Genomic DNA, 13,624 nt, shown 5'->3' with positions numbered 1-13,624 from the left:
ACTAAACAAAACCAAAACCACACTGCCTGGTTATTTTTCAGAATGGTTTCGATTCCATGTTTTCTACCAAAACTAGACTACATAAACTTGTATTGTAATTTATCAAATATTTAATGTTGTTTATAAACATATCCTGTAGGTCAAGTTATTAAGAAGTACATTTACAGGCTAATTAAGTTTTGTACCCCAACTCTGTCACAACAGTAGATCTGCAACAGGGAAGCTGCATTACCCGTCTCCCTCTGTGACCCCTTCCATCTTCATAGCGTTAATGGTAACTGCCTCCTCCTCCTCCTCCTCCTCGCTGGTTTTGCTGGACGACAGAACCCTGTGACTGCATCACCTGCTTCCAACCCGATGAAGACTCTCTACCATAATTTCTAAAATACAAAAACAAACAAACAAAAAAAAAAAAACACTTCACTTATCTGATAATTTAACAAAAAAAAAAAAAAAATCAACATTAAGACACAAATACTTAGTGTCACTTATTTTGCAAAATTTGAGACTCAAATGTGAAAAGGTAATTTATTATAGTTTGAGGGATACAACTGTGACTAAAAGGTGTACATTTATATATAAAAAAAAACACAACATTTACACAATCCAAGTGAAGTAAACGTGCGATACAGGAGAATGAGGCTTTATTTTCTAAATGTCCATACACTTCCTTGGAGGCTATTCTTTCCAGTTAATTGCAGGTTGTAAATGAATTCTTACTGCAGAGTATTTTGAATCTAGGCTAGGGGCCTTGGCTGTATTTTCCCAGCCACTATTCTACTTCATATGTCAGGAGGTCTGATCTGGAAGAAACCTTTTCAAGTTCTATTGATGCAGTTTTCAATTGACCACGGTGACCTAGCAACATAAGCACTAATTGGCATGGCCTGACTGGCATTTGGTGTACAGTCTAGATGGGAACAGCAATCCAACATTAATTAGAAAGCTGTTTTTTTACCCACATTTCTAGCAATAAAGGTATGCTCTAACGAATAAATAAATGATATGGAGAACAAAATAAAAGCACTTAAAGCACCAAGCTTTACACATGCCACTATCCACACAAATATATCTCCATGAAGATGAGCAGCATTACACTAGAAGACAGCACAAATGCGACACAGCTGTGGCCAAAAGTTTTGCATCACCCTATAGAATTAACTCATTTTGCTTCAGAAAGTAAAATAAAACCTGCTGAATGTTGTTACGTTAACATATTGAATTACATACCATTCTGTAGTTTTCCATATACTTAATGAAAGACTGCAAAATTATAAAATCTAACTGAAATACTGTATAACTACTAAAACTCCCAGTAGATACATGCAATATAAATGTTGTAGTTTCTTTGATTATATGATGTTAACTAAAAAGATCTAAATTAATGTCTCAATCCTAAATTCTAGGGGATACAAACCTTTTGGCCATAGCCGTAGTTTCTTCCTTTACAATAAAACAAGTCGGAAAGGCTGCTAAATCCATTATAAAAAATATACCTACTTAAAGCCAACAGAAAAAAAAATTCCAGATTAAAAACCAGTTTATCAATCTGTGTAGCGTTCATTGTAACTCAGTCCTAGAAGTAAGAAACCTACAGTACCAAACTGATACTACCAATACCCAGCATCTTCCAGGGGTTTTACCATTTCAAACTGCAATGGGCTGAATGCGAAGCTTTCGTCGTTAGCGAATGGTCTCCCAGGGTCAAAGTTGGACCAATCCTTGATAAAGATATGCTCCATCTTAAAAGACAAGCACACAAGATTGAAAAAGGTGCCATGTGCATTCCTTTCTTTTTTGTGAAATTGTAGCCAAGGATCCTCCCTCAGTCACACTGTATAATGATTAACACACAAGCACCGCTTTTCAGCACACAACTAAAGAATACTTCGGCTTGGCAAGTGCTGTGAAAGACTTTATTTGAATTAACATATTGCTACATAATTGCAACAAAAAATTAAAAAAATAAATCAATCAATTTAAAAAAACTCTTTACTCTTAACATACCATGGGCAGCAATTAATGTTCTACTACAAAATACTACTACTATTACTACCACCATCACTACCAAATGTACGTACATTTGTGCAATGACATTTCAAAGGGTTATACAACTCAAAAAGCAATTAACAGAATTCTACAAAATAAAATGTTCCAGTTTGTGAAGACCACAACCTACTTTCCAGGGCTTAAACTGCAACTTATCGTTTCAGCAATATGGGGTACACCAATACTACAAAAAAACACACACACACACACACACACACGCATCCCTCATTATGAAACCATGTCACATTCGTTTCCATTGCCTGCCACTATAGGGCTGCAGATTCTGTAATCCTCCTCCGAGTTCCTTATGCATTTAATGAAGTTCAGTAGTAAGCAGTTAAAGCAACTGTTCTCAGTTTCACTAATAACTACTGACCTATAGTGACACTGACCCACAATAGGCCTGCCGGGCCTCAAAAGCTGTACCAAAAGAAGCTGATTAGTACTTCAAGAGGTTTGAAGCAAGAATCAATGGCGGGTCTGTACCAATGCTGTAGTTCCAGCATGGAAGGGATAAAAGGTAGAACACCATTAGTTATGCCTCATTAAGCTGTGCGAACCTACTTAAAAGAAATTTATTTAGCCTGCCCAAAATCTAATACAGATCTAAGCCCTTGGCCTTCATTTCTTGGGTTAGTGAAAAGCTTCAATAAAAGAAAAGGCCAAGGAATTGGAAAAGCATCCCCACATTTTACTGACTGGATCATTTAAAAGGAAACTCTTCAAACCTGGGGATGTTTACCAACATACTGGTCACAGACCAACGGAAATGATGCACCTTCCCACATCCTCCAACTATGAGCGGCACTGAAGTTAGTTTGTCTGGATGAAAACATATTTACTGGTTTTCAATGTAATTGTTAGGTTCTAAAAATGGACTAAGTGAGATGAAGGAGTACGAGTGTATAAACACCACAACTCAATGACATGTGTACTTTCCCAATTTCAAATGGAAAGTGATTAACCTCTCCTACCTGGGATATTGTTGATTATATCCAGGAGAAGGGCCATGCAAAAAAGCTCTGCTGCCGTCTTGAATCTGAAATGAGGAGAAAGAGGAAAAACATCTAAAACATACAAGTGACTGACCAATGTTATTATTACTGATGTTACAGTACTTCATGCAAGTCTAAAGACTTAACCCTATTATATTGTAAAGAAAGTTGAAACATGCTTCAGTGTCAATTTTACCCTGCAGAGCAAGGCACATTTCTTTTTCCTTTCAATGCAGATTTTTACTACCATTTTGAAGTACTTTTACAAGACTGTTTACTGTCGGGACACTGACTGTGGTAAAGACCACCCACTTCTTGTCATTCGTAATTCCAGTTTATCAACAACCACATTAATCTTACAAAAGGAATTACAATTAGATGTGTGGTGTTCTTCTTAACAGGCAAACAGTGTAGTTTACAACAAAAACTAGCCAATAGATCCCTGGTCAACGCAACACAATAGGACACACCATGTAAGCTGAAATCCTTTCTTTCTTTGACATGTGTGATTATCTTTAACAAGCTTATGTGTTCATTAGACCTAATTAAAACAGCTGGTTCCAGACACAGGCCAATAGGAGGGTGTGAAAGAAAGCATTAACATTTCTACACAGGGGGTACCAGGTCCCTGAAAGCAGAAGTGAACTTCGTTTAAACATTCTGCTAAAGGCTTTGTTAAAACAAAAAAAACACAAGGGAGTCGTAAGACACATCCTGGCGCAGCTGTGATAACCACATATCACAAACGCAATTCCATCAGTAGTCAGAAGACTTTAAGAGTTTTACAAATATTTAAGTCCAGCCACAAAATTTGATTCAGACAAAAAGAGCAGCACTCAATTCTCATGGAATAAGGTACTTGGTTCCAAATGTCAAGTTTTGGTTTTATGGTATCTAAATCCAATACATTTATTTAAAAACAAAAAAACAAAACAAAAAACGGCAGTTCATTAAACTTAACCAAAAACAGGTCGGTAATAAAGTCTACAGCTTGATGGACAACAAATTATATGACTGTTACTCCCATGGTAGATACAGATTGACGAAAATCTTATTTTATTTGCAGTACAAGACTGGTAATGAAATTTTAAATCAGATCGTCAGCTATGCCCAATGAATGCACACAGAATTTACACATACAAAAAAAAAAACTTAAAACAAGAAAAACCAAAAAACATTTTTAGTACATATTCAAGGGAATAACCTTAGGATTTGTATGTTGCATATCTTTAAAAGTGTCAAGTGGAAATGTATTTGTAGCTAACATCTATTAACCCATATTGCTGCGCAACACCTCTGCCCATCGAGGCTACTATTACCATCAACAGGATTTACAGTACTTTATATATTTTCTCTCAACAAATTGATTTTCATCAGCCATTAGTTAGGTCCCCAATGAGTTAGGATAATAGTGCTTTCATAACGTTTTGCAGTGGCTTTTGGAGTTGGTGGTTAGCATGATTTAGAGCTACATCTTGTTAATTTAGAGTGAGAGTCAAAAACATCTAGCCTACCATTCTAATTCTTTTAATATTTTTCTTGATGCTTAAGGAGAAAAAACCCTGGTTTTACAAGTATACTACTAAAGCACTGATGACAATTAAGTTTAAAGAACTTACAATACCAGTGAATTTTAATCAGAAGTACTAAACTGCAGAGAATGGAGCATGCAATTACTGTACTTTTCAGGACTATAAGGCCATAAATTAAAATCTCCAACAACTTCAAGTGACAACTCATCTAAATCAGTAGGACAAATCAAGGAGAAGCCTTAGTGTTTACTGATTGCACTAATCAAAAATCGGCTTTCAAAACACAGCTAATTGGCAAGTTTGCTACCGAAAGAAAGGAAGACACGCATCATATAGTATTCCGATTCGCAGAAACCAAATATCCTATTTGCATTGAGTGCCACCAGAACACACTTGACTCACAAGTTATCAGCAACCAGACAATTATTCATCAACTGCAAATTGGCACATCAAAGTCAAATCAGAGACCTGCTGGAAACATCCAATACAGAGACTCAAAAAAGGCAGCCTTTGATTGACCGCATTGCCCTTCCAGAAGAGTACATTACCACACTACACTCCCTACATGAATCCTTTGACTCAGTAAGAGATATAGGCCAGGCTTCATAGCTGGTGTGTGTCATTTATTTTTGTATATATATATATATATATATATATATATATATATATATATATATATATATATATATATATATATATATATATATATATATATATATGAGAGGAGAAGGTAATTCAAATCATATTTACATGGCAGAGAGGGTGGTAGCTGCCCCCCCCTTCCTTGGTTATACGCTCCAGGTGGTGGAGCACTGCTGTAGACACCGTCTCTTTGTCTGTCTCTGGACATACTGTGGCTAAAGGGGGGCAGGTTTGGAGAAGGGGGAAAACTAAAAATTATACACTATATCCTCCTGCATTGACACAAATATTGAAACAGCCCAGAATACAAATCACTGTGCAATGTACACACACACACACACACACACACACGTGTGCCAGGACACTAATACTGCTTAAACGGTGTTCCCAAGCAAAAGATGTACCACAGCTGTTTTTGTTCCTACAACACAGTTGATTATTGTACAATGGACATCATACAAAAATGAACAAATGTGTAAGTGATGGCTGAAACAAATGCATTCGACTATTTTACCAGCTAGAAAATTATTTACAGGACTATTGAATATTGGATTAAAAAAAATAAAAATTAAAAACATTGTTTAACCTAAAACTAACTTTCACCATCATCAGCATTGTTCCTCTAATCACTGCATTCTTATGCAACTGGCATGAGTTTTTAGACTGAAAATATTTGCCGATTACAAGCCACTCATGTCTCATTGTTGAGAATAAATTCTCAAAGCTGGGTTAAGTAACTGAGCTGCTCAGTGAAAACCTACTGAATGGCATTCAGTTATGCTGTGAAGTTTATCAATGATCAGGGTAAGCAGATAAAGAGTGCAGTTGCTCAGAATTCTCTCTGTACAGCTCAGTTACTTGGGCCCTTCCCCCTCCAATGTTTCAGTAAATAAAATTTCAATCAGTACATCACAATCCACTCTTGTGAATGGCAGTAATGGACCCTCTGTTACATGGTACAGTGTTACTGTTCTCAATACATAACCATGTAAGCAATGACATTATGACTGGAGCGCCACTTACCCCAATGCCCGAAACGCTGACTGATCCAAGTGGACCTGCTGCCTGTGTGGATTGAAGCCCTGCTGGACCTCTCCCAGTCACCAGGTTTCAGCACCTTTGGAGGCAGTCTAAACAGGAGGAGGAGGAGGAGGAGAGAAATGGAAACGTGGCAAGACAGTTTCATAATATAGGCTTTCTTAATGAAAAAAGTACACACCTAAAGGGAAAGAAAAAAGCTAATAAATATATAAGCAAGACTAGGATGGGGAATGTATTGCCCATTTTCCCTCTCAGACCCTTTACTTACTAAATATCTTGGTATCCCTGAATAGATAATCACCACATACTCCTCAAAAAAACAACAACCCAGTAATTGAATGAGCAAGACATTAAAGAATGGTACCTTTTCCTAGAAAAGCAGTAAAACCTGGGGTGGGGAGTCTGTTACCGGATAACTGCTTGCTTATATATTAGCGATGGGAAATAAACAAACTATTTTTTAAATGTATCCGAACATAAAAATAAAATGGCCGTCAGAAATGCGTATCACAGCGAGTTTTGCATTGCACCGATATACTGTACGACCTTGCCAGAATCTGCACAGCAGTTATGTTTTGTTTTATAAAAAAAAAAAAGTCCTACACATCGTATTCATAGTCCCTGAATACTTTTCTACCTTAAATAACATGTTGTATGTAAAAGTTTTTTATAACCTTTTGCAAACTAAAAAATCTGAACGAATATCGAAATCTTGGACAAACAACCGAACATAACATACCATGTTCTAAATATATACAGTGCCTATAGAATGCCTATACCTCCTTTCAAGATTTTCACCTTTTGTTGCCTTATAGTCTGGAATAAAAATGCATTAAAAAAGTTTTTTCTTCTTTTATCTACACATCTTACCCCACAATTTGCAAGTGAAAAAAATTAAATTCTAGAAATTTGTAGAAAATATATTAAAAATAAAAACTGAAATAGCTAGGTTGGATAAGTGTCCACCCCCCTTGTAATAGCAATACTAAATTAGCTCAGATGTAACCAATCGCCTTCAGAATCACACACCAAATTAAGTGGCCTCCTACTGTGTTAAATTGTAGTGATTCACATGATTTCATGATAAATTTAGCAGTTCTTGTAGGTTCCCTCTGCTGGGTAGTGCATTTCAAAGCACAGACTCAACCATGAGCACCAAGGCGCTTTCAAAAGCAAAGTTGTTGAAAGGTACAGATCAGGGGATGGGCAAAAAAAAAAAAAAAAAAAAAAAGGTATCAAAGGCCTTGAATATCCCTTGGAGCACGGTGAAGACGATTACACTATGTAAAACAATTTTTGTTCCTGGGTAGTAAGAGTTATTTCCTAATTGCTTATGCCTCAAAAGTATAGAAAATGGCTATTATTCCCCACAAACTTTGCTTTTGTGACCAGGACAGTGATATTTCAAAATATCACTATTTCCAATGGGAAAATGGGCAAATGTGTGTCTTTTCGTTCACAGTCAGAAAAAAACAACTTGAATCCAAATTAACATGTATTTATACTAAAGTAATACAAAGATGACTACAAAAGATTTAGAAGCGAGTAGTTTTTCGAGATTTACAATTATACTGTACAATTACAATTAAATACATGTTAATTTGGATTCATATGTTGTTTTTTTCTGACTTTATGTGAACGAAAAGACACACATTTGCCCATTTTCCCATTGGAAATAGTGATATTTTGAAATATCACTGTCCTGGTCACAAAAGCAAAGTTTGTGGGGAATAATAGCCATTTTCTATACTTTTGAGGCATAAGCAATTAGGAAATAACACTTACTACCCAGGAACAAAAAAAAAAAAAAAAAAAAAAAAATATTGTTACACAGTGTTATTAAGAAGTGGAAGGTGTATGGCACCACCAATACCCTACCTAGATTAGGCTGTCCCTCCAAACTGGATGACCCAGCATGGAGGACGACTGATCAGAGAGGCTACCAAGAGGCCAATGGCAACTTTGCAAAAGCTACAGACTTTTATGGCCAAGACTGGTCAAAGTGTGCATGTGACAACAATATCCCAAGCACTCCATAAAACAGGCCTGTATGGTATGGTGGCAAGAAGGAAGCCATTACTCAAGAAAGCCCACCTTGAATAACGTTTGAAGTATGCAAAAACACACACTCAGGAGAGTCTATAGCCATGTGGCAAAAAGTTTTGTGGTCTGACGAAACTAAAATGGAACTTTTTGGCCCAAAAGTAAAGCGTTATGTTTGGTGCAAACCAATCAAAAATTTGTGGCATGACTTGAAGATTGCAGTCCATCAAAGCTCCCCAAGGAACTTCACAGAGCTTGAACAGTTTTGTAAATATTGCCAAATCTAGGTGTGCAAAGATGGTAGAGACCTATCCCAACAGACTCACAAGTGTAATTGCTGCCAAAAGGTGCTTCCACCAAGTATTAACTCAGGGGGGTGGAGACTTATCCAATTATGATCTTACAGTTTTATAGTTGTAATATATATTTTTTCCCCTTAACAGTGTGGATTATGGTGTGTAGATAAGTGGAAAAAAATCCTCATTTAAATGCATGAAACTCTGAGGCACTGACACAACAAAATGTGGAAAAAGTTCAAGGGGGTGTAGAATTTCTATAGACACTGAATGTTACAGTTCATGTCTAAAAAAAAATCTGTAAATCTATATATTAACCGGTATATGTGTAGATTTACCAGCTCAGCGGTCAAGGTATGAAATAACTAGTTAATGGCACAGGTGGAGGTGAATGTGGAACGTCAGGTACATTAATAGAAAAAAAAAAATTCTGCAAGATCTGTTACGTACATGGAATGAACTCATTTATCATTTGTTTCTTAAACTCTAGCCTTAGGATTTGTTTTATATTTGATTAATCTTTATAAACTTTACTGCATCCCTTCTTGCAATACTATTATTAAATACTGTAAAGCCATAAACATTTGCAATCAAAATATTTGGCAAATCACACCCATTAAACCTATTTTGCTCCAGAAATGTTGGCAACCTGTTGCAATATACAAAGTATGTATTGTTAGTGGAATTTGATTTCGTGCCAAAAATGTTTTGTTTTTTTTCCTTCATAAGCATAACAAGGCTTGCAAATATGTATGGCTATACAGTAATAATAATAATGTAGTAGAGGCCATGTACATTCAAAGAGGAGATTAAATGTTTAAGAGATACAAATGGCAAAATCGTAGATGAAGAAAAAAAAATAGCAAATATATTAAATGATTACTTTTCACAAGTTTTTACAAAGGAAGATACTGACAACATGCCCCACATGTCATCCAGTTCTTATCCAGTTTTAAATAACTTTAGCATAACTGAGGCAGAAGTGTTAAAGGGACTAGGAGCTCTTAAAATAAACAAATCCCCTGGGCCGGATGAGATCCTCCCAGTAGTACTCAAAGAAATGAAAGAAGCAATTTACAAACCGCTAACCAAGATCATGCAGCAGTCTCTTGACACAGGGGTGGTACCAAAATTGTAAACGTAATACCGATCCACAAAAAGGGAAACAAAACTGAACCAGGTAACTACAGACCAGTAAGCCTGACCTCTATTATATGCAAACTTATGGAAACTATAATAAGATCCAAAATGGAAAATTACCTATATGGTAACAGGGTCCTGGGAGACAGTCAACATGGTTTTAGGAAAGGGAGATCGTGTCTAACTAACTTGCTTGATTTTTTTGAGGATGCAACATCGATAATGGATAATTGCAAAGCATATGACATGGTTTATTTAGATTTCCAGAAAGCTTTTGACAAAGTCCCGCACAAAAGATTAATTCTCAAACTGAACGCAGTTGGGATTCAAGGAAACGCATGTACATGGATTAGGGAGTGGTTAACATGTAGAAAACAGAAAGTACTGATTAGAGGAGAAACCTCAGAATGGAGTGTGGTAACCAGCGGTGTACCACAGGGATCAGTATTAGGTCCTCTGCTATTCCTAATCTACATTAATGATTTAGATTCTGGTATAGTAAGCAAACTTGTTAAATTTGCAGACAACACAAAAGTAGGAGGAGTGGCAAACACTGTTGCAGCAGCAAAGGTCATTCAAAATGATCTAGACAAGATTCAGAACTGGGCAGACACATGGCAAATGACATTTAATAGAGAAAAGTGTAAGGTACTGCACACAGGAAATAAAAATGTACATTATAAATATCATATGGGAGATACTGAAATTGGAGAAGGAATCTATGAAAAAGATCTAGGAGTTTTTGCTTACTCAGAAATGTCTTCATCTAGACAATGTGGAGAAGCTATAAAAAAGGCTAACAAGATGCTCGGATACATTGTGAAAAGTGTTGAATTTAAATCAAGGGAAGTAATGTTAAAATTGTACAATGCACTAGTAAGACCTCATCTTGAATATTGTGTGCAGTTCTGGTCACCTCGCTATAAAAAAGATATTGCTGCTCTAGAAAGAGTGCAAAGAAGAGCGACCAGAATTATTCCAGGCTTAAAAGGCATGTCATATGCAGACAGGCTAAAAGAATTGAATCTGTTCAGTCTTGAACAAAGAAGACTACGTGGTGACCTAATTCAAGCATTCAGAATTCTAAAAGGTATTGACAGTGTCGACCCAAGGGACTTTTTCAGCCTGAAAAAAGAAACAAGGACCAGGGGTCACAAATGGAGTTTAGACAAAGGGGCATTCAGAACAGAAAATAGGAGGCACTTTTTTACACAGAGAATTGTGAGGGTCTGGAATCAACTCCCCAGTAATGTTGTTGAAGCTGACACCATGGGATCCTTCAAGAAGCTGCTTGATGAGATTTTGGGATCAATAAGTTACTAAAAACCAAACGAGCAAGATGGGCCGAATGGCCTCCTCTCGTTTGTAAACTTTCTTATGTTCTTACTAATGTTTTGTCCGATATACAGACATGATTAGAGACAGATTTCTGGTTTTATTTCCAATGATGGTATGTATAGCCCTTGTCTTTCATTTTATGGAGAAAAAATAAAACAACCTTTCCTGATTTTATTTTTAATCAGAATTGACCATAGATACGGTAATAATGACCTCTCTTCAGCAAAACTCATGCCTCTACCAAGTGTGATTTAGTATTTAGTTGAACTAATTTAGAAAAAATCATAACCTAAGTGCATACATTTTGAATTTCAGTGAGAATCACAGTGTGCTACATCATTCTGCTGGCAAAACATTATTTTGTATTGTGAATAATTGTTGCGAGACAGTGATCATGGATGTAAGTGGCTTGATTCATGCGTCCTTCACAAAGACAAATCTGCCTGACTCCAGCCTTGCTGAAGCAACCCCAGATGAGTCCAATTTTCCGCTTTGCCCAACACGTGGTTGTCTAATGGTTAGACGGAGACCTGGAGAGGCCTACAAGTCACAGTGTCTCGCACCCACTATGAAATGTGGGGAGGATCGGTGATGATCTGGGGGTGCTTCAGCAAGGCTGGAATCAGGCAGCTTTGGCATGAATCAAGCCAAGTACAAGGTTGTCCTGGAAGAAAACTTGCTTCCTTCTGCTCTGACAATGTTCCCCAACTCTGAGGATTGGTTTTTCCAGCAGGGCAATGCTCCATGCCACACAGCCAGGTCAAGCAAGGTGTGGATGGAGGACCACCAGATCAAGACCCTGTCATTGCCAGCCCAATCTCCAGACCTGAACCCCATCGAAAACCTCTGGAATGTGATCAAGAGGAAGATGGATGGTCACAAGCCATCAAACAAAGCCGAGCTGCTTGAATTTTTGCGCCAGGAGTGGCATAAAGTCACCCAATATCAATGTGAAAGACTGGTGGAGAGCATGCCAAGACACATGAAAGCTGTGCTTGAAAATCAGGGTTATTCCACCAAATATTGATTTCTGAACTCTTCCTAAGTTAAAACATTAGTATTGTGTTGTTTAAAAATGAATATTAACTTATTTTCTTTGCATTATTCGAGGTCTGACAACAGTGCATCTTTTTTGTTATTTTGACCAGTTGTCATTTTCTGCAAATAAATGCTCTAAATGACAATATTTATTTGGAATTTGGGAGAAATGTTGTCAGTAATTTATAGAATAAAAGAAAAATGTTCATTTTACCCAAACACATACCTATAAATAGTAAAACCAGAGAAACTGATATTTTGCAGTGGTCTCTTAATTTTTTCCAGAGCTGTGTGTGTGTGTGTGTGTCTATATATATATATATATATATATATATATATATATATATATATATATATATATATATATATATATATATATACACACACACACATCTGAAAAATAACAAGTTTACTGTTCCTTGCAAATAACTGATTTTAAATGTTCCATCAATGACCTCTGAGTCCATGCATGGCCTTCCTCCTGCCTATATTGCACAGCTGCCCATTCCACATCTTCCTAGTTATGCTTTGCACTCTCAGTTTATTGGTAAAGTGTTAAAACTCTACCCAGCAAGTTTGTGCTTCTTAAAACTATAAGTCTAAACTCAAAATTCAGCTCAACCCAACAAAACTAACCTGAAGACCTGCTTCTACTGTGCCTTTGCAATGGTTTAAGCCTGTACATTTACCTTTGGTATGTCACCTGTTTACCATAACTTGGTCTCTGGAAGCCAGAATTGTATTTTATTAGTAACATTTTTGGCTTTATCTTTACTGGGCCTTTGCTTCGGATTGGGTCTATGTTTTATAACACAGGTTTTGTCTTCAGCACTCTGGAAGTGTCAGACACAAAAAGCGATTTCAATTCACAAGTGGTTGCTGATTACTCTTTATTAATCTGTAATTTATTGCTCCTGAATATGTACATTTGACAGAATAAAAAATTGTTGCAAACACTGGTGCAGTGGATGGACATGTCTCTGTACAAAATGATATGCAAGGGGTCAGGATATCACTAACTCCTACTCACTACCCCAGTGCTACGGCAATGGAAAAACTGCAGCAAAGCGTATTACAGGCTAGCCACTTGGGAAGCAGTGTAAAAATAGCAGTGCTTGTAAAATTGTTTTGAGCAGACAGGCTAGTGCAGGATGCAGTGACTCTGCATATCAATTATATACAGTCACCTCCAAAATTATTGGCACCCTTGATAAAGATGAGCAAAAAAGGCTGTATAAAATAAACAACACAGGTAATGAGCTATATTGTAATTTTACAACATGTGGAATATATTGTAATTTATTAATGATTCAAGGGAATCAACCAAAATTACACATTTCTCAAATTACAAATTTATTTCCAAAAAAATTAAGTGTGACAATTATTGGCACCCGTTTTCAGTATTTTGTGCACCCTCCCCTTGCAAGGGCAACGGGACAGAGCCTTTTTCTATAATTTTTTTATGAGATTGGAGAACACATTGGAAGGGATCTTAGACCATTCCTCCATA

General features: G+C 36.7%; 1 protein-coding gene across 1 annotated transcript in view; it reads right to left on the bottom strand.

Moving 5' to 3' along the window:
• Positions 1 to 254: 254 nt before the first annotated feature.
• LOC121317746 (5'-3' exoribonuclease 2-like) overlaps positions 255 to 13,624 on the bottom strand; it is a 31,526-nt gene continuing 18,156 nt past the window's right edge. The window contains exons 14-18 of the mRNA XM_041253890.1: positions 6,242 to 6,348; positions 5,327 to 5,433; positions 3,024 to 3,088; positions 1,644 to 1,742; positions 255 to 380 (exon numbers count right to left, since the gene is read on the bottom strand). Coding sequence (XP_041109824.1) covers position 380; positions 1,644 to 1,742; positions 3,024 to 3,088; positions 5,327 to 5,433; positions 6,242 to 6,348 — 379 coding nt within the window. The 3' untranslated portion in view covers positions 255 to 379. The remainder of the gene's footprint in view (positions 381 to 1,643; positions 1,743 to 3,023; positions 3,089 to 5,326; positions 5,434 to 6,241; positions 6,349 to 13,624) is intronic.

Source organism: Polyodon spathula, chromosome 6, assembly GCF_017654505.1.
Source record: "Polyodon spathula isolate WHYD16114869_AA chromosome 6, ASM1765450v1, whole genome shotgun sequence".
In the NCBI taxonomy this organism is placed as follows: Eukaryota; Metazoa; Chordata; class Actinopteri; order Acipenseriformes; family Polyodontidae; genus Polyodon; species Polyodon spathula.
This window is presented reverse-complemented; position numbering and strand designations above follow the sequence as displayed.